Consider the following 21,203-nt stretch of genomic DNA (forward strand, 5'->3'; position numbering starts at 1 on the left):
TAACCGCCTAAGGCCAACAAATTCTGATAATTTAATTTAAGTCTTTTTAAGACCCTTTCCACCCCGTGGGAACCCTGTAGCTACAAGTTGAAATTGTTCTGAACATTTTGACACTAAATTGACATTTGCTGACCTGTAGATCCAACTAAAACAAATTTAATTTTTTTACTTAGAGTATCTTCATCCCCGTCATCCTTGCGTTATTGTATATATAAACGATCACTCTTTCAACATGACCACCTTGCCTTCAACCCATTTATATGAAAACTAAATCCATACTGATGAATTCAAGTTATCTACAGTATCTACAGTGAAAGTAATGTCACATCTTACCCGTGCAACTGTATAGGTTAAAATAATGTCACGTCTTACCTGTGCAACTGTATAGGTTAAAATAATGTCACGTCTTACCTGTGCAACTGTATCGGTTAAAGTGATGTCACATCTTACTTGTGCAATGGTATAGGTTAACATGATATCACACCACTTTAAAAAAAAAATTATGCGTCTATGTCGTGTGTCTTTACGATGTCTGTATCTGTATGATGCATGTCTGAACACTTCGTTCCCCTACAAGGACCACAATGGAAATAAGCTCTGAGCTTTTTTGTGTCTATCCTTGGCAGTATTCCAGACTGTGCTTCTCTCACATGTTTATTTATATAGTCAAACTAAAATCTATCAATCAAATCAATCTAGTCTGTCTCTGCTACACCAGAAGTCTCTACATGATTTCTCCTCGTGGTCTTGGATTAAAGGCCCAATCAGTGATCTTTTGACCATGTTTAATATGGGTTTCTTCTGTGAGTTTGATCTGTAGATGGAAAACATGCTTTCTGAAACGTAACCCATTATAAATCGTAATACCGGCATATTGGTAGATCTGTTTTACTCCAGAGTTTACAAACCTTACCAATGTAAACAAAGCCGTTACAAAACTCAAACGTTCTCGAGTCTAGTGTAGAGAATGAAAGTAAGTCTCCATTATTATTCCTTACTTTTGGTGTTGGGGCTCCCCGTTTGTCAAGTTTTGGATCACTGATTGGCCCTTTAACATGTATTCATTCACCCACTACCCAGCATGCACTCTGACCTGTCAGCTGGGCCACGGCACTGGCGGCCAGGGCCTCCGTCGCCAGGTTGACGATGTCCTCCGTGGTTACCGTGACGATGCTGATCTCGCCGTCCGAGTTGCACGCCCCGGGGTACCCTTCGTCCCCGTCTCCGTCGCCAACGCCAACCACTAGCCGCTTCATGCCCGCCTTGCCCTGGTGGACGGTCTTGACGTGGGAGCGCAGGTTGTCCACACGGTTGAATCCTCGACCACACTTGTCACACAGGAAGGGTTTCTCCCCTGAGAGAGTTGGAGGCAAACACTGGTAAGAAATATGATAGATACCCAATTCCAGATATCCAATTCCAAATGGTTTGGACACACAATAGATCCAATGTTTGTGGATAGCGATTTTTTTTTTTTTTATCTTTATCTTTTCCCCCCTCCTTTTTCCTCAGTTTTTCTCCCATCCCAATGTTAGTCGTTATGCCAATTCCCAATCCCCTTCCTGGTCGCTGCGCACCTACCCCCTACGGTCGGTCTGGGAGAGTGGAGGCTATCACATGCTTCCTCCGACACATGTGTAGCCAATCAACCGCTTCTTTTCACCTGGCAGCGCGGACTCTCCCTGAGAGGGTGTAACGTGTGGAAGGATCACACTACCCCCCTTAGATCCTTTCCTTGCTGAGCAGGCGCCCCGACCGAACTGTAGGAGTCGCTGTTTACAACGACCAGGACCCACCCACCAGCTTTCCCACCCCTAACACTGCCAATTGTGTTAGTATGAACGACCAGCCAAGCTGGTAGCAATGCGGAGAGCTGGGCTCGAACCCAGCATCTCCTGCACTAGTGGCGAGCGCCCTTGCCCACTGCGCCACTTAGCCGCCCGATAGCGACACATTCTAAAGTGTTGGCTCTTTAGTATTATTTGCATTAGTGTGAAATGTCATAATGGCTGTGAGTTTAAAATAAAGTGTCATGTTTAATTTGATGATATTGTAAGTATCTCGAAAAATGTGTTAAGATTGAATTGAATTACGCAGTAATGTACTCAGAAATTCTTAATAAGCCATCACTAGACATTTGATATCCTAATCCTTTTAGGTCCCAACCTTTAACCATTCAAAAGCTCTGTGATAATTCAGCTGTGAATCATGCTACTACTACAGAGCTTTGAAATAAGGGTGGGTGACTTTAGCAGTTGAGTTCAGTTGTTAAGTTGAACCTTTATTAATCCCCTTGGGGAAGTTCGTCCACTGCATTTGAATCATCCTACCTATTTAGGAGCAGTGTGCAGCCACACAGTGTGGCACCCGGGGACCAACCCCCGTTGTAATGCCAGTACTTTGGTCGAGGGCAAGAGCAGGAAACCCAACATGCATGTCTTTTGGTATGGGAGGAAACCAGAGTAGCCGGAGGAAACCCACACAAACACGGGAAGAACATGCAAACTCTCCCTATGTACTTCCCTATGAATTCAACAGGAACATTAGTGAGGACGACCCATTGAAGTCATTCATGTCGCGCTTCATGTTGCTCTGCGGCAGTAGCTTGATAACTGAGCGGTAATGTCATGCCTGTGGTACCTGTATGAATGATGATGTGTTTGGACAGGTCTCCCACGTTGACAAAAGCCTTATTGCACATCTGACACTTATGAGGGCGGATGTTGTCATGGTGGCGGATATGATTGGCAAGTTGACTAGACTGGACAAACCTGTCAAAGATAGACAAAGAAAATGTATATAAACATTAATAGATTACAATCATCACCTGATTTATATTTCCAAGTAAGAAAATGTCTTTGGAATCCTGAGTGCACCCTCTTCTATTCCCTATTTCCCCACAACGTTCTTAACACTTTGAGTGCCACGGATGCGTTGTCGTTAGTTCATGCCGCCAGTTGAATGCCAGCAACGCTATGTAGCGTTTGTTTGTCGTATTTTTTTTTATTAGCGATTTGAATTCATATTTCATCAATTGAGCCTCATACTAGTGCTGCAGACTCTCTCTGAGCTCCATTGGGAAAATACCACCCAATATCGTCTCTCCCTGTGTAACTGCACCCTATTGGATTACTGATGGGGGGGGGGGGTCCAGCCTCCTCATTTTACTTTTCCGACGAGGCATCTGAAGAGACCCAAGTGATCGCCGAGCCGGAAAACGTGTGGAATACATATTTACAGTACCCAACGCTGAATCAATAAACGCGATTGATATTTGGAATGGCGATCAGGAATTGGAATAATCTTTTTGGAAAACATCTGATCTGAGGTAAGCAATTTATTTTACCAGTCTTGGGGTAATCGGATCTGTTTTGACCTATATATCAGCGTGTGCCCCATTTGTGTGTGTGTGTGTGTGTGCGCGCTGATCAGGAAATGAGAATATATTTTTCAGATTGCTTATATAGCGTGCATAAGTACACATATACTATCGATAATCTAGCGTTTATTTGAAAAATATTCATAAATAGGCCGAAAAATGACAACGTTTTTTGTGTATGCCCGAATATTCCAGTAAATGCCGTTTATCACGGAATCTCTATATTTTCCTGAAAAACTAGGGCTTTTCAAAATGCTATAAAACGGAAATGAACCGATTAAAAAACAATCCGTTTCGACAATGTTGACTGCAAACAAGTCATTGATAAACGACGGGCAGATTAGACACATAGCCATAATTTAGGACAGAGTGGCAACCAAAGTGTTAACACTTTAACTGCCGGAACTCGTCTTTGATATCAATATTTCAAAAATCTGTGATCGGAATCATATTTCCTTTCCGGGGCCCTGAGACACAAGTGTGATCTCCTCTCAATCCTCTAGCGGTTCAAGACCGCCATCTGGTGGCCGATCGGCAGATCGAAAAAACGGATGTTACCTTTAACCCGGTAGGACTCACTCCATATGGGGTCCGGGCACTCGCTAGTGTTAGAGAGACTCAGTCTTCACACAGTGAACATCGATCGCTGCAAATAACTCGAAAAAACAACATGATTTGGACGTATATATTATTATACAACCTGGAAATGGACCGGATATTTCTATATCCCATAATAGGAAAATGTCTGTTCCACGCTCATCGCCCAACGGCGCGAGGAAGATACGGTAAGATTCAGCGTTATTTTTCAATGTGTACGATACTAACTGCTATGATGAACATTTGACCCACATTAGATGAATGGTATAACGCTGCCCACGGAATTATAAACGCCCCCTCGGCCATCCGGTCAACATCAGATTACGTGTAGTAACTTCCAGAAGTCTGTCCAGTTGGATTTTTTTATATCGCGCCGATTGCTATCAAACTGTATTTGATCATCAATATAATGCATTTGGGGCTATAAATCACGTTCTGGAGAAAGCTGCAGAAAGAGATGAAAACATACTTATACTTTAGATCATATTTTAGTATGAATAGCCCTGCAAAGAAGGGGAACTTCTACATAGACAAATAGAGCTGGCAACCTATGGTATATCATGAATTTAGCTTTAGGCAATCAAAGTGTTAATACACTACACTCTATATTCTCCAGGGATGAGAGTTTGTTGGAGACATGATGAACATTGTAATAAGAACATGATTCGTATCTCCGATGACAAGCTGACCTTTTGCCACAGCGATCGCAGACGTACGGCTTCTCTCCAGTGTGCTGGCGGACGTGGGCAATGAGTGAGCTGGCCTGGGTGAACGCCTTACCACAGATAAGACACAAGCAGGGTTTCTCTCCTAGAATAAAATGCAGACAGAAAGGTTGTAGATATTGTCATGTGAGCTGTGTGTGCAAGTTTACACAATCCAAGAAGGAGAATATGGATAAATAATAGGGTGTGGGGAAAATATTGATACAGTACAATATAAAGATGGTTTCCCCCATAATGTTGTACTAGGGCTGTCTTAAATACTTCGAAGCTTCGTTCGATGGGCATGGGATTCGAATATGAAAATAAAATTTGATTATAAAAAAATTAAAAATTAAAAAAGTTTTTAAATTATTTTGTAATTATTATTATTTTTTGCTAAATCAACTCTGCCTCTCTTTGTTAACTACAACAAGCAATGCCGTTTGTTATTTAAGATGAGGTCGGACTCTGCACTGACAGATTTGTGTTCATTGTGCTGCTTTTATAAAGCCTCAAATGACGGCTTACAATATTTCATGAAAGCAAAGTGTTTTATTTGTCTAAGATTTAAAAAGGTTTAAACTTTACAGCACTGACAAAGTTGAACAAAGTGCTGTACAAGTCCCACAACATAATTCTTTTTAATTTTTTATAATTTTTTTTTTTTTTTTATATATCTCGAAGCTTCGAATTAAAATAGAATCTCGGCCCCGAAGCTTCAAATTCCAAAAATAAATTCGAAGGTCAGCCCTAATTGGTACATGACAACCAGTATTGTAATGGTCAACTTGTACAAGTACAAATAACGTACTTGTCTGCATAAAAGTCTGAAAGGCCTTGAATTTATTCTAGTACTTGATTCACGGCTAGTCACTCGTGAGTTTCAAGGATTTTAAGGGTTAGTGATCACTTGGAAAATGTTCCCAAGAAGATTTGCTGAGATATGCTTTTTTCATGCAGTAACATTTCACACTCATGTAGTTCAGTCGTACTTTCAGTCACACTTCGCTATCCTTTATGTCACCACAGCCCCAAAAATCCAATATCACAACAGGAGCTCTCTGTCAATTTACCACCTCTGATGAAACTCCAGAAAAATTTGAAATGCCAGCACCATTACTTTTGTGTGTGTGTGTGCACTATTACCTGTGTGTATGCACTATTACCTGTGTGTATGCACTATTACCCGTGTGTATGCACTATTACCTGTGTGTATGCACTATTACCTGTGTGTATGCACTATTACCTGTGTGTGTGCACTATTACATGTGTGTGTGTGTGTGTGTGCACTATTACCTGTGTGTGTGTGTGCACTATTACCTGTGTGTGTATGCACTATTACCTGTGTGTATGCACTATTACCTGTGTGTGTATGCACTATTACCTGTGTGTATGCACGATTACCTGTGTGTATGCACGATTACCTGTGTGTATGCACTATTACCTGTGTGTGTATGCACGATTACCTGTGTGTATGCACTATTACCTGTGTGTGTATGCACGATTACCTGTGTGTGCACTATTACCTGTGTGTGTGCACTATTACCTGTGTGTATGCACTATTACCTGTGTGTGTATGCACTATTACCTGTGTGTATGCACGATTACCTGTGTGTATGCACGATTACCTGTGTGTGTATGCACTATTACCTGTGTGTATGCACTATTACCCGTGTGTGTGCACTATTACCTGTGTGTATGCACTATTACCTGTGTGTGAGTATGCACTATTACCTGTGTGTATGCACTATTACCTGTGTGTGTGTGCACTATTACCTGTGTGTGTGTGTGTGTGTATGCACTATTACCTGTGTGTATGCACTATTACCTGTGTGTGCACTATTACCTGTGTGTATGCACTATTACCTGTGTGTGTGTGTGTGTGTGTGTGTACTATTACCTGTGTGTATTAGGGATGCACGATAATTATCGGGCCGATATCAGCAATTATGACGTCATCCCGATAAACTCGATAACGTTATTGATAGATCCGATAACATATAATACATTTTTTGGTTAAAAGAAATCCGGTGTGGGTGGATTTGGATGAAGGGCGCTTGTTTTTATTATAGCCTCCTCCCGTTTTGCCAGTACTGTGGTAAAACTGATAGCGTGTGGTTTAGGAACAGGGAGTTTTTCACAAATCCAGCGCTCCCTTTCTTGGCTGTGACGTAGTCACGTTACATTCGGAGACAGACAGTCGATCTGCCAATTACGTCCCACGGCTTGCACCCACCCTTCTTCTTACCACCAATCAGAAGCTCTCGTTCGTTTATTTTTTTTTCAGATTCAGAATTTTTATTTGCCACATGGAAGCAATACAATCATACAGTTTTCATACAAAATCATAAATAGAGTTCTACCATGGGCAAAAGGAGCAGGAAGAAGAATAAATCTTATGGTTACCTGCCCCCTATTTTTAAACTAAACAAGTATCAGTATCAGTTTAATTTTTTCATTTCAAACCATACAACCTATACAATACAAGACAACCACAAAACAACACTACAACCACCACAAAACAATAGACAACAGCAACAACAGACACCATCCATGGTCCGAAAAGTGGTATGGAAGAAGCCAATCCTGTGAACTTCCATTCCCCACACCCCGGCCATCACCCTCTACATACAACATGTAACACAGCTCCGCTTCCCACATCCCCCGACATCTCAACAAGACATACATGAGTCTGACCCGTCAATACATATTTTATATACATACTCCTTTTAATGCCAAACATCATGTTCACCCTCCTCCTTATACCTTTCCAATATTCCTTTTTTTAACTTTCTTTTAAACTGGTATATGTTTTTACTCAGTTTAACGTCCTCGTCAAATCCATTCCATAATTTTACTCCACAAACAGATATACACATAGATTTTTGAGTGGTTCTTACACCCGGTTGCTGGAGTTTCTGTTTCCCTCTAAGATTATAATTCCTGGTTCCTACCCTCTCAGTGAACCGATATTGGATGGGGGTTGGAAGAGAATTTACCTCCGGATTGTCAGCCATTACTCTACTCGGAGCTAACGTTATCTCCCCGCCAGCCACATTGACAAGTACCAGCGCTTATACATTACTGGCAAATGTCTTGTTGCACTTGTGGCAACGAGCGTTGTCAGCATCGACTTTAGTAAAATAGACCCAGACTTTTGAACATTTCGTTCTGTCCGCCATTATGAGAGCAGAGCTGTCTGTACTCGGTGTGTGTGTGTGTGTGTGTGTGTGTGTGTGTGTGTGTGTGGGAGGGGAAGAGAGGAGAGAGCAGGCAGCCCGCTCCCCGCGCAGACAGAGGCAGGAGAGATATGGACAACGGCCAACAAGATTAGTTTGCGACGTTTAAATTCCTCAAAAAAAACTCCATAATTTCTCGAGTACCGATAGCAGTACCGATGACGTCGGAGCTTATAAATACTCAATTTTTTTTTTTGATAAAAAATATATATATATATATATACAGTTAAAAAAAATATTATAATACAATAAATATCGGTTATCGGTATCGGCTTGAGGAGCATAAAGTTATCGGTATCGGTGTCAAAAAAATCAATATCGTGCATCCCTAGTGTGTATGCACTATTACCTGTGTGTGTATGCACTATTACCTGTGTGTATGCACTATTACCTGTGTGTGTGTATATGCACTATTACCTGTGTGTATACCTGTGTGTGTGCACTACTACCTGTGTGTATGCACTATTACCTGTGTGTATGCACTATTACCTGTGTATATGCACTATTACCTGTTTGTGTGCACTATTACCTGTGTGTATGCACTATTACCTGTGTGTGCACTACTACCTGTGTGTATGCACTATTACCTGTGTGTGTGCACTACTACCTGTGTGTATGCACTATTACCTGTGTGTATGCACTATTACCCGTGTGTGTATGCACTATTACCTGTGTGTGTATGCACTATTACCTGTGTGTGTGTATGCACTATTACCTGTGTGTGTATGCACTATTACATGTGTGTGTATGCACTAATACCTGTGTGTATGCACTATTACCTGTGTGTGTGCACTACTACCTGTGTGTGTATGCACTATTACCTGTGTGTGTGTGCACTATTACCTGTGTGTATGCACTATTACCCGTGTGTGTGTATGCACTGTTACCTGTGTGTGTGTGTATGCACTATTACCTGTGTGTGTATGCACTATTACCTGTGTGTATGCACTATTACATGTGTGTGTATGCACTATTACCTGTGTGTGTGTGTGTGTGTGTATGCACTATTACCTGTGTGTGTGTGTATGCACTATTACCTGTGTGTGCACTATTACCTGTGTGTATGCACTATTACCTGTGTGTGTATGCACTATTACCTGTGTGTGTGTATGCACTATTACCTGTGTGTGTGTATGCACTATTACCCGTGTGTGTGCACTATTACCTGTGTGTGTATGCACTATTACCTGTGTGTATGCACGATTACCTGTGTATGCACTATTACCTGTGTGTGTGTATGCACCATTACCTGTGTGTGTATGCACTATTACCTGTGTGTGTGTGTATGCACTATTACCTGTGTGTGTATGCACTATTACCCGTGTGTGTGCACTATTACCTGTGTGTGTGTATGCACTATTACCTGTGTGTATGCACTATTACCTCTGTGTGTGTGTATGCACTATTACCTGTGTGTGTGTATGCACTATTACCTGTGTGTGTGTATGCACTATTACCTGTGTGTGTATGCACTATTACCTGTGTGTGTGTATGCACTATTACCTGTGTGTGTGTATGCACTATTACCTGTGTGTATGCACTATTACCCGTGTGTGTATGCACTATTACCCGTGTGTGTATGCACTATTACCTGTGTGTGTGCACTATTACCTGTGTGTATGCACTATTACCTTTGTGTATGCACTATTACCTGTGTGTATGCACTATTACCTGTGTGTGTGTATGCACTATTACCTGTGTGTGTGTGTGTATGCACTATTACCCGTGTGTGTGCACTATTACATGTGTGTGTGTATGCACTATTACCTGTGTGTATGCACTATTACCTGTGTGTATGCACTATTACCTGTGTGTGTGTATGCACTATTACCTGTGTGTGTATGCACTATTACCCGTGTGTGTGCACTATTACCTGTGTGTGTGTATGCACTATTACCTGTGTGTATGCACGATTACCTGTGTATGCACTATTACCTGTGTGTGTGTATGCACTATTACCTGTGTGTGTATGCACTATTACCTGTGTGTGTGTATGCACTATTACCTGTGTGTGTATGCACTATTACCCGTGTGTGTGCACTATTACCTGTGTGTGTGTATGCACTATTACCTGTGTGTATGCACTATTACCTCTGTGTGTGTGTATGCACTATTACCTGTGTGTGTGTATGCACTATTACCTGTGTGTGTGTGTATGCACTATTACCTGTGTGTGTATGCACTATTACCTGTGTGTGTGTATGCACTATTACCTGTGTGTGTATGCACTATTACCTGTGTGTATGCACTATTACCCGTGTGTGTATGCACTATTACCTGTGTGTGTATGCACTATTACCTGTGTGTGTGCACTATTACCTGTGTGTATGCACTATTACCTTTGTGTATGCACTATTACCTGTGTGTATGCACTATTACCTGTGTGTGTGTGTGTATGCACTATTACCTGTGTGTGTGTGTGCACTATTACCCGTGTGTGTGCACTATTACCTGTGTGTGTGTGTATGCACTATTACCTGTGTGTATGCACTATTACCTGTGTGTGTATGCACTATTACCTGTGTGTGTGTATGCACTATTACCCGTGTGTGTGCACTATTACCTGTGTGTGTATGCACTATTACCTGTGTGTGTATGCACTATTACCCGTGTGTGTATGCACTATTACCTGTGTGTGTATGCACTATTACCTGTGTGTATGCACTATTACCTGTGTGTGTGCACTACTACCTGTGTATATGCACTACTACCTGTGTATATGCACTATTATCTGTGTGTGCACTATTACCTGTGTATATGCACTATTATCTGTGTGTATGCACTATTACCTGTGTGTGTGCACTACTACCTGTGTATATGCACTATTATCTGTGTGTGTGCACTATTACCTGTGTGTATGCACTAGTGCCTGTGTGTATGCACTAGGGGTGTAACGATGCAACCTCACAACGATTAAATTCGATTAAGATTCTTCAGGCAACGATTCAATGCATCATGAAATCTCTTAATTTGACCACGATTCGATTCGATACATTTTCTATCAGTTAATTCCCCCAAAAATGTTGAACACACAAATGTGGCTGGGGGAACTGATTCATGTCAATAAAAACAACAATACAAAAAAACATAATTTTTTTTTATATATATTTGTTTAGATTATAATTGATTCTAACATTTTCAAATCGATGCAGTTGAATCGTCACATTAGGATCGATGCATCGTTACACCCCTATGCACTATTACCTGTGTATATGCACTATTACCTGTGTGTGTGCACTATTACCTGTGTGTATACACTATTACCTGTGTATATAATAATAATAATAATAATAATAATAATAATAATAATAATAATAATAATAATAATAATAATAATACACTTTATTTGTATAGCACCCTTCATACAGAAACTGCAGCTCAAAGTGCTTCACAACAGAAAAAAATAGGCATAAAATGAGCACTATTACCTGTGTGTGTATGCACTATTACCTGTGTATAATATGCACTCATGTCTCTGCAGTGAGATGCCAGCACTATTACCTGTGTGTATGCGCTCATGTCTCTGCAGTGCACCTGGGTCAGAGAAAGCCCTTTGACAGTGCATGCAGACATAGGGTTTTTCTCCACTATGAACACGCAGGTGTCTCTTCAGATTTCCTGGGGAAACAAAACCAGATGCCGTCAGACAAAAAGGGTCAGGCAAAAGATGAAAGACAATTGTTGACTGCAGACACAAACCAGTCAAAACACATCACAGACCAGATGCAATAATTAAAAATGATACATAACAATTTATTTAAATCAACAAAGAGTAGGCGATGATGAACTCAATCTACTTTTCCTACATGTCCTCCTGTTTTGTACCGTCACCCAATTGAAAATGCACAACACTCCCTTAACGCCCCTTTGAAGCGTGAAACCAGGGCCCTCATTCATCAACGTGACGTGGAAAATGTTCTATTTCCACACGTAAGCACAGAATTTAGAATGAGTGCACGCACAAAATAAACGGGATTTACCACACGTGCGTACGCAGGTTCTACGCACACCTGTCATGATAAATATCACCTTGGCCCTGCGCCGAGGCTCGTGCACACTTTCACGTATTTGCATACCAGAACCGCCCCGATTAACCATATACGGTAATGGACCACCCCCATGAAATGTGGAAAAGTGGACTAAGCCGAGGGTGTTGTACACTGTCGGATATTATATCTATTAACTTCCTAAAAGACCATTGCTGCCTGGACACCGCAAACACTAATAAAGACCATTAACCACTGTTTTGCCGTTGCCCGTTAGTGTCATTAATGCATGCTGGAATAAGAATGCCTTTCTTAATTTATTTTTAATATTAATAATTATTATAATACAATAAAAGACAGCTCCGTCTTTTAATACACATATATTGTACAGTAACGTCAAATAAATACTACAGTCCCCGCTGAAATAAAGGTTCTGCACGCACATACCAGCAGTGATCTATAGCATAAAAGATAGCCACTTTATAATACTATTCTGAGTAGATAATTCATCTGTATCGCAACAGAGTCACGGATCTGGTCGGGGCAGGTAGCATTATGTCGGGAAAATCCTTATGAAATAAACAAAAGTGAATTAAAGAATTTAAAAACAAAGTTTAGCATATTAAATCGTTTTATAAGCTTTCTGAGTAGATAATTCATCTGTATCGCAACAGAGTCACGGATCTGGTCGGGGCAGGTAGCATTATGTCGGGAAAATCTTTATGAAATAAACAAACGTGAATTAAGGAATTTAAAACGAAGTTTAGCATATTAAATCGTTTTATAAGCTTATAGCTTTTTTCGTGCTGATTGGAGAAGGGTCCAGCTGCAGAGCCGGAGAGCAACTCTCAGGGCCAAGATAGCACTTATACTATTTTGAGAGAGACAGCAGAGAGACAGACAGCAGAGAGACAGACAGACAGACAGACACTGTTCCACAGTGTGTGTGTGTGTGTGCGCGTGCGTGCGTGTGACTACTAGTCTAATAGTAGAGACTCAGCCCCCCCCCCCCCCCTCTGGACCACCTCCTAGTAGAGACTTCTCTAGGAAGAAGACGAAGATGAGGATTAAGGCGAGACACTGCAGGTGAATAGGCAAATATACTTTTTTTGTTGATTTTGAGATTGTTATATTTTGCTTCCTAAACATGTCTTCTATGAAACTAGTGACAATAAAACGTCAATAACACACATTTAGTTGTTCATTTTACTTCATTTTGCCTTATTGCATCCATAAATGTCCACATATTTAATGGGGAAGTGCCTCATTTGCATATATAAACATAAATTTCAGAAAACTTGTCTCTACTAGGAGGTGGTCCAGAGGGGGGGGGGGTCTCTACTGGGAGGTGGTCCAGAGGGGGGGGGGGGTCTCTACTAGGAGACTAGTGGTCACACACACACACTGTGGAACAGTGTCTATCTGTCTGTCTGTCTCTCTGCTGTCTGTCTCTCCGGCTCTGCAGCTGGACCTTCTCAAATAAGCACGGAAAAGCTTTTAAGCTCATAGCTCCAATTTGGGTCCCAAATTGCGGTACAAATGAAGGAGGTGTCTCGGGTAGTGGACTCTAGTTAATATTATGTTCTCTCTGCAATTAGACTGCCCCTCATTCATTCATTCATCCCTATCTGATGCTATCTCTGAAAACAGTTCCTGCGAGCGCAGTCAGTGCACCCGATAACGCTATATATATAAACCTGCATTCATTCGGAGAGAAAGACCTATTCCACATGCTATTTAGGGTTTGACAATAATTACACTAATATCGCTATTTCACAATGAACTATAATGAATTACGGGGGTCATACAGAACGCGCCAGTGTCTTTATTTCCGCGTTGAAACGAATGCATGTACTGAGGAGCGCTTGTGCCGTAGTAACGATATTCTACCACTGGGCGTCAGCTACGCATGCTCAGAGCTGTGCGTACACATAAGCACGAAGTCAAGTTCAAGTTGAAATTGATGAATCCCACTCTTTGCTTAGAAATGGTTGTACGCACAGCTTAAGCACATATCTGTGCGTAAGTCACGTTGGTGAATGAGGGCCCAGGAGATTATCATACAACAGTAATAGAAAGCGTCTAAAGGAGAAAGGCTTGTCAGTAGGGTTGGGTATCGTTTGAGAAACCGATACTTGGCTTCACCACACTGCTTACAGTGTCACGGTTCATTTCACTTGTTTGGTTTCATTATTGTAATTAAAGTTGAGCCATGGAAACTACTAGAAAAAAAAGAGCTTTGCCTGCCATTCCATTCCGAGAACAATCTTCTTTTTCCCTGGATTCTCAACATTCCGGTGCCGCACATGATTTGGTCGGTTCTCGATACCAAACGCTCTACCCATCAGCGCTTGCTTCTGCACGCCTGAGTAAAACACTCACCCGAAGTGGTGAACTGTTTCCCGCATTCTTTGCACTTGAGCGGACCGTCCGAGATGTGGATCTTCAGGTGAGCCTTCAGGTTCCCTATCTGGTTGAAGCGCTTGTCGCAGTGTGGACACTTGTTGCCCTTGTTGGTGTCGTGGGTCTCCAGGTGTCGCATCTTGGCGGTGGGGTCGGAGAAGGCCCTCAAGCAGTAGTCGCAGTGGTACGGCTTCTCGCCGCTGTGCACCAGCTGGTGGCGCTTCAGGTTTCCGGAGGTGGTGAAGAGTTTGCCGCACTCCTCGCAGCTGTAGCGCGCCTCGCCCGTGTGACGCTTGCGGTGCAGGTTGAGCAGGCTGATCTGGCGGTAGCTCTTGCCGCAGGTAGAGCAGCAATACGGTTTCAGAGGGCTATGAGGAAAGAAGAGGTGGAGATGAGAGAATATTAAAGATGTTTGTGTCTCCATTAGCTATGTTCAGCCTGGCTGGGGCTAGCCATGGTCTAGCATGGTATGGTATGGTTGGGTTTGTGTCTCCATTAGCTATGTTCAGCCTGGCTGGGGCTAGCCATGGTCTAGCATGGTATGGTTGGGTTTGTGTCTCCATTAGCTATGTTCAGTCTGGCTGGGGCTAGCCAAGGTCTAGCATGGTATGGTACGGTTGGGTTTTTGTCTCCATTTGCGTTTCTTGTAAAGTCCCCGTTTGCTAGGCAACCTTTCAAAATGCATGGTACACAAGCTAAACCATGATGAACAGTCCCAACCGGCTTTGGCCAGGTTGTGAAAGGTGTCCGTCTCAGCCAGGGTCCAGCCAGGTTTGACCAGGTTCTAAAGAGAATGGAGACACTCACTGTGTATTAGGCCACAGCATTGCTAAACCCTGGCTAGTGGAGACAAGGCATAGGTAAGCCTAGTTAAGCCAAACCTAGCCACAACACTCTTGTATGAGTCTTTCAACAGTTAAGGACATTCACTAGTGTAGGCTAGCCCTCAGGGTCTGGCAAAAAGGCATGTGATGTAAGAGGCTCAGCAAGTGGATAAAGATCTAACGATTATTGACGCAATGCATTTTTATGCCTGATAATCGGACTGGATAGCATTCTGTTTCTAAATTAAGATAAATAGATACTTTAATGTCTTATAAGGGAAATTTGTTGCCACAATCTTGTAGATGGGACTAGTGATTGCCGATTCAGGGTCTGGATCCAGGCAATGCTTTTTTCCCATGTGCAAGCCAAGTGCAGTCAAGAATGCTAATGTCCATAGTCATAATTTATGTAAAAGCTACTACAGAGTAGGGGTGGGGGAAAAAATCGATACGTAGTAGTATCGCGATACTTTTCGTGGCGATACTGTATCGATACACGGACGCCAAGTATCAATATTTAATTATTCATAAAATATATATATATATATATATTTTTTTTTTGTATAAGGAAGTTGCATTGTTCATTTCAATACCTGTAATAGTACAGTAGTCCACACGCACACACGTGCATTCAGTTAAGTTGGAATATGACTGTAATACAAACAGTTCAGTTTGTCAGGTACATGTAACACAGATTACAGTCTGCTTGCGAAAATACCATGTTCTGCAATAAAAATGATTGAAGTGAGATGAACAGATTGAACTTTATTTTATTAGATAAAACATGTTGACAAAATATATATTCCTCAATACTCAGCGTATCGCGATATATTTAGTATCGCGATACTATCGTATCGTGACGCAAGTATCGCGATCGTATCGTATCGTGAGGTCTCTGGCGATTCCCACCCCTACTACAGAGCTTTGAAATAAGCGTGGGTGACTGTAGCAGCTGAGTTCAGTTGTTAAGTTGAACCTTTATTAATCCCCTTGGGGAAGTTCGTCCTCTGCATTTGACCCATCCTACCTATTTAGGAGATTTGGACAAATCTGCCAAAAGCCTCCTATGAAGCCATGGGCAAAATCTCTGTACGCTTGAGCTGGTTCATCAATGATAATAATCAATGATATAAAAAATAAGGGACCTTGATTCCAAACACATCCACTCCCTGATAAAACGATCTGGGATGAGCTGAGTAAGCCATCACTTCTGATGAATGGAGGTGAACAAAGGCACGTGAATAGGGATGATTAACTTCCCAATGTTAGAGACACGGTTCTCCTACAAACCTGTGTGTCTTCTCGTGGGCTTTGCAGGCTGCAGGGTCGGAGAAGGCCTTGTGGCAGTCCCTGCAGCTGAACGGCTTCTCTCCTGTGTGGATACGGACGTGTCTCTTGAAATTCCCAGTGTGAGTGAACTTCTTCCCACAGTCCTAGAGAGAGAGACAAACTCCATGTGAGTGCACGCCTTAGGAATTGTACGATCTTCAAACCTTATTCACGCGTTATGTTGGGAATCACATGAAGCTACCAATATTAATATTATCATGGTACTTAGGCCACATTAAAGGAAAACACCAACATTTTGGGAAATTAGCTTATTTGCCATCTTCCCTGGAGTTAGACAAGAAGATACATACCCTTTTCTTCTCTGTGCGTGCATTAGGCTTAGGGAACAGCCGCTCCGTTAGCGTAGCTTAGCTTCATCACTGGAAGTGGGGCAGTCCTTTACCCTGAAGTTCCCTACAGTCCCCTACAGTCACGAAATACACTCCAAATACAACTCCAAAACATTCCTGTAAACATGTTGTGACCTGTGTATTTACCACATGGAGAAATTAAAAATAATTGAATTAGACAATTACGTTTTCTAAGCAAATATACTCAGAACTATTTTTTGCCGAACCACTCCTCTCGGGGCGCAGTCAGTGATTTCACGCAACGCAGTGATACTTACTAACGTGACGCCAGTGTTTGTTTACCGTACTTTTCGGACTATAAGCTGCAGCTTTTTCCCCCATTTTTCGACCCTGCGGCTTATATAACGGTGCGGCTTATATGTGGACAAAACCCGAAAATCGAAATATTGCTTTTTTTTTTTAAATTGAACATTGAAATGTTATTTATCCGTTCCCTTATTTGCTAAACTTAATACAACTTGTAAATGAGTTAATTCTTGTTATTTATCCGACAGTATTGTGTCCCAATGGGAGTCTCTCTGTAGAGGTGAGGTGGGAGTCATTCTCTGTAGAGGTGGGAGTCATTCTCTGTAGAGGTGGGAACTTAAAGCTCAATATAAGAACATGCACCACCACCCACAGAATCTAGAAAGAGCAATCAATCTGTCAATCCTTTCCGTGTCCGGGCCGGGTGAGGTTTCCCGTGTTGAGTCAAATTAAGCCGCAGGCTCCACTCCTTACATATGGTAATTACGGTAAACATTAAAACACATGCGGCTTATAAGTGCGGCTTATATATGTACACTGTATCATTCAATTTAGCTGCTGCGGCTTACAGTCAGGTGCGGCTTATAGTGCGAAAAGTACGGTACATTCTCATTTCATTCAAAGGATCCAAACCGATTGAAGTTTATGGATACCATGACTTAAAATCCGCTTACCTTGACGATTAAAAGCCTCCCCAATTTAGAAAACAGTATTCCCATGGCTGGTGTTGATATGCTGCTAGCTAACGAAAACCAACAACCGGACACTAAAGCAAATAACGAGGGTCAATTTTTACTTCCGGTCGGGGGGTTCCAAAATAAAAGAGCGACGTCTATAGCACGAGAAATACGTTTATTTTGTACATTATCTAACGTTAACACGAACCTAAACTAACTTTAGGTTAGTTGTAACGTTAGTTTAGGTTCGTAAATCGGTTCGGATCCTTTGAATGAAATGAGAATGTAAACAAACACTGGCGTCACATTAGTAAGTATCACTGCGTTGCGTGAAATCACTGACTGCGCCCCGAGAGGAGTGGTTCGGCAAAAAATTGTTCAGAGTATATTTGCTTAGAAAACGTAATTGTCGAATTCAATTATTTTTTATTTCTCCACGTGGTAAATACACAGGTCACAACATGTTTACAGGAACGTTTTGGAGTTGTATTTGGAGTGTATTTCGTGACTGTAGGGAACTTCAGGGTAAAGGACTGCCCCACTTCCAGTGATGAAGCTAAGCTACGCTAACAGAGCGGCTGTTCCCTAAGCCTAATGCACGCACAGAGAAGAAAAGGGTATGTATCTTCTTGTCTAACTCCAGGGAAGATGGCAAATAAGCTAATTTCCCAAAATGTTGGCGTTTTCCTTTAAGTCATATACGTAAGATCACTATACTAGTGTCAATGTATTGATATGGTATCATTAGGGGTGGTGGTATTGCAATATATTGCAATATTTTGCGTGCCAATAATATATCAATACAGTGACGGCAAGTATTGAGGTAAAAAAAATAATGAATCATTTACTTTTAATTTTCGCTTGACAATCCCATTTTACTGCAATAAAAATTATTGGAATGAAGTGAACGGACTGAAAATGTTATCTTATTAGATAAAACAGATGATATATATATATTTTTTTTTTTTATTATTACAGATATTACGTTTTTCGTTGGAGACATCATTTGCAGTTGAAAAAAGTAATCATTTGCAATATATCGCAATATCGTGATATTACAATATGGTGACTCTAGTATCGTGATAATATCATATTGTGGGGCCTCTGGTGGTTCTCACCCCTTGGTATCTCGATAGCATACTGTATCAATCATTTCCCCCATCCCCATTCAAATTCTCACACACACACACACACACACACAACACACACACACACTAGGGCTGACCTTCGAAGCTTTTTTTGGCAATCGAAGCTTCGGGGCCGAGCTTCGATTTTAATTCGAAGCTTCGAAAAAAAAGAATTATAATTTTTTTTTCTTAATCTTATGTTGTGGGACTTGTACAGCACTTTGGTAAACTTTGTTGTTTTTAAATGTGCTCTATAAATAAAGTGGATTGGATTAATTAAGTAAGTAGCCCCTTTCGTGACTGTGACGCAGCCAACAAGGTTTCACTCGGCTGCGCTGCCTGGGTGCAGTGGGGCTGCTCTCACAGCCAACAACATGACATTACATAATTATGTTGCAACCTTCGTCTATCAAGCAAACAATTATATTATATTTAATTTATAATTATATCAGACAATGCACCTACAAAAGCAGATGATTACAATTAAATTAGCCAACTTGGTAACACATTAGTCATAGCAGCATAGGCATAGCCTTATTAATGTTTTGTGTGGCGTCGCCGTCGTGTACAACGATACTTAAGTTTTTTAGGTGATTTGACAAAGTTGTTGTAGAGTTGTGATATGCCATTTTCTTCTGGCATATCTGGCACTCGGCTTTTTGGGCATTGTCTTTGCATATTTTAAAGTGTAACCACACGTCTGATGACTTCTTCGTCGACATGTCTGCTGCACATGTCCTTGTTGTTTTCAACACAGATAATCTCCACGTGCTTGTTGTAGAGAGGTGGAGTCGAGGCGCCGCTTACTTTCGTTTCATTGGAATGGAGGCGCAAGATTTTGGAGGCAAAAAAATAATAATAAAATAAATAATAATAAAATAAATTTAACTTCGATTTTTTTTAATGTTTGAAGCTTGTGCCATCGAACGAAGCTTCGAAGCTTTGAAGTATTTAAGACAGCCCTAACACACACACACACACTCCTCACCTCACATTTGTGAGTCACAGAGCTGTAGGGCTTTGACTCAGAGCGGCTGCTGATTCCTGACAGAGACCTCCCCTCTTTCCCGCTGCCTGACCCTTCCTCTTCCGTCTGGCTGTTAGCCTCCTCCTCCTCTTCTTCTTCTTCTTCTTCTTCTTCTTCTTCCTCCTCCTCCTCCTCCTCCTCCTCCTCCTCCTCCTCATCTTCATCTTCTCCTCCTCCGACCTCCTCTTCCTCCTCAGCCTCCCCTACAGCAGCTTCTCCAGCGTCCTCGTGTTCTCCAGCCACCTCTGTCTCATCCACCACTTTCTTCTCCTCCTTTCGCATCTTAGGAGCACTTCCCTCGTCTGAGTCGTTGTCTACAAAGGGGACAGCATATTGAAATGTGATAAAAAGCAATATATGCGTGATTGGATAAAAACGCTATATAAATGCAGTCCATTTAGGTATTAATACTATTACTACTATAGTATAACTATCAAAACGCACATTCCCAAAAGAAATTCAGTTTGTGAATTCTCTGAGCATGTCTGCCCTTTTCAGCAACGCTCTCCTCCACACATCCCACACATTCAGACCTGAGAGCTGCCCAGTACAACCACAGTCTGACACTGTTGACCACTAGGAGCTGCCCAGTACAACCACAGTCTGACACTGTTGACCACTAGGAGCTGCCCAGTACAACCACAGTCTGACACTGTTGACCACTAGGAGCTGCCCAGTACAACCACAGTCTGACACTGTTGACCACTAGGAGCTGCCCAGTACAACCACAGTCTGACACTGTTGACCACTAGGAGCTGCCCAGTACAACCACAGTCTGACACTGTTGACCACTAGGAGCTGCGCAATACGCGTGAATATTAAAGGCAACCTACTTGTGTTCAGCTTTTCTCTGATTGGCCAAGACCCCCCACCCCCTTTTGCCGCGAACGCGGCAGCAGAGGTCCCTGCAAGGTCCCAAATTAAATGAATGAAGCGCGCAGCGAACGCGGCAGCAGAGTGTATAATGTTATTTCGCGTATAATTATTACATTATAGCATAATGTATAATGTTAATTCGCCCGTTTTCGCCCGTTGGAGGCTGCTGACTGATTAATAATAAGCTCTTTCAAGAGTGTATAATGTTATTTCGCGGAGCATAATGTATAATGTTATTTCGCCCGTTGGAGGCTGCTGACTGATTAATAATAAGCTCTCTTTATTTCGCTTCCATTCATTTTGGGGACGATGTTCAAATATCATACTTCTGAAGTAGAGCTGCCGCGGTATTGATATTTTCCTTACCGCACAAATTTGCGAAATATTTCCTACCGCCGCGGTTATTACCGCACAGTGC

At 41.8% G+C, this 21,203-nt stretch overlaps 1 protein-coding gene across 1 annotated transcript in view; it reads right to left on the reverse strand.

Annotated features, from left to right (window-relative positions):
- The window catches only part of zbtb17 (zinc finger and BTB domain containing 17), a gene marked incomplete at its 3' end in the record, with an annotated part of 50,672 nt that overhangs the window by 20,316 nt on the left and 9,153 nt on the right, over positions 1–21,203 (reverse strand). Inside the window, exons 6-12 of the mRNA XM_084333453.1 lie at positions 19,871–20,223; positions 16,423–16,565; positions 14,288–14,676; positions 11,421–11,537; positions 4,666–4,786; positions 2,641–2,771; positions 1,094–1,354 (exon numbers count right to left, since the gene is read on the reverse strand). Coding sequence (XP_084189579.1) covers positions 1,094–1,354; positions 2,641–2,771; positions 4,666–4,786; positions 11,421–11,537; positions 14,288–14,676; positions 16,423–16,565; positions 19,871–20,223 — 1,515 coding nt within the window. The remainder of the gene's footprint in view (positions 1–1,093; positions 1,355–2,640; positions 2,772–4,665; positions 4,787–11,420; positions 11,538–14,287; positions 14,677–16,422; positions 16,566–19,870; positions 20,224–21,203) is intronic.

This window comes from Notolepis coatsorum (assembly GCF_963971535.1).
Source record: "Notolepis coatsorum genome assembly, chromosome: 17".
NCBI lineage: Eukaryota > Metazoa > Chordata > Actinopteri > Aulopiformes > Paralepididae > Notolepis > Notolepis coatsorum.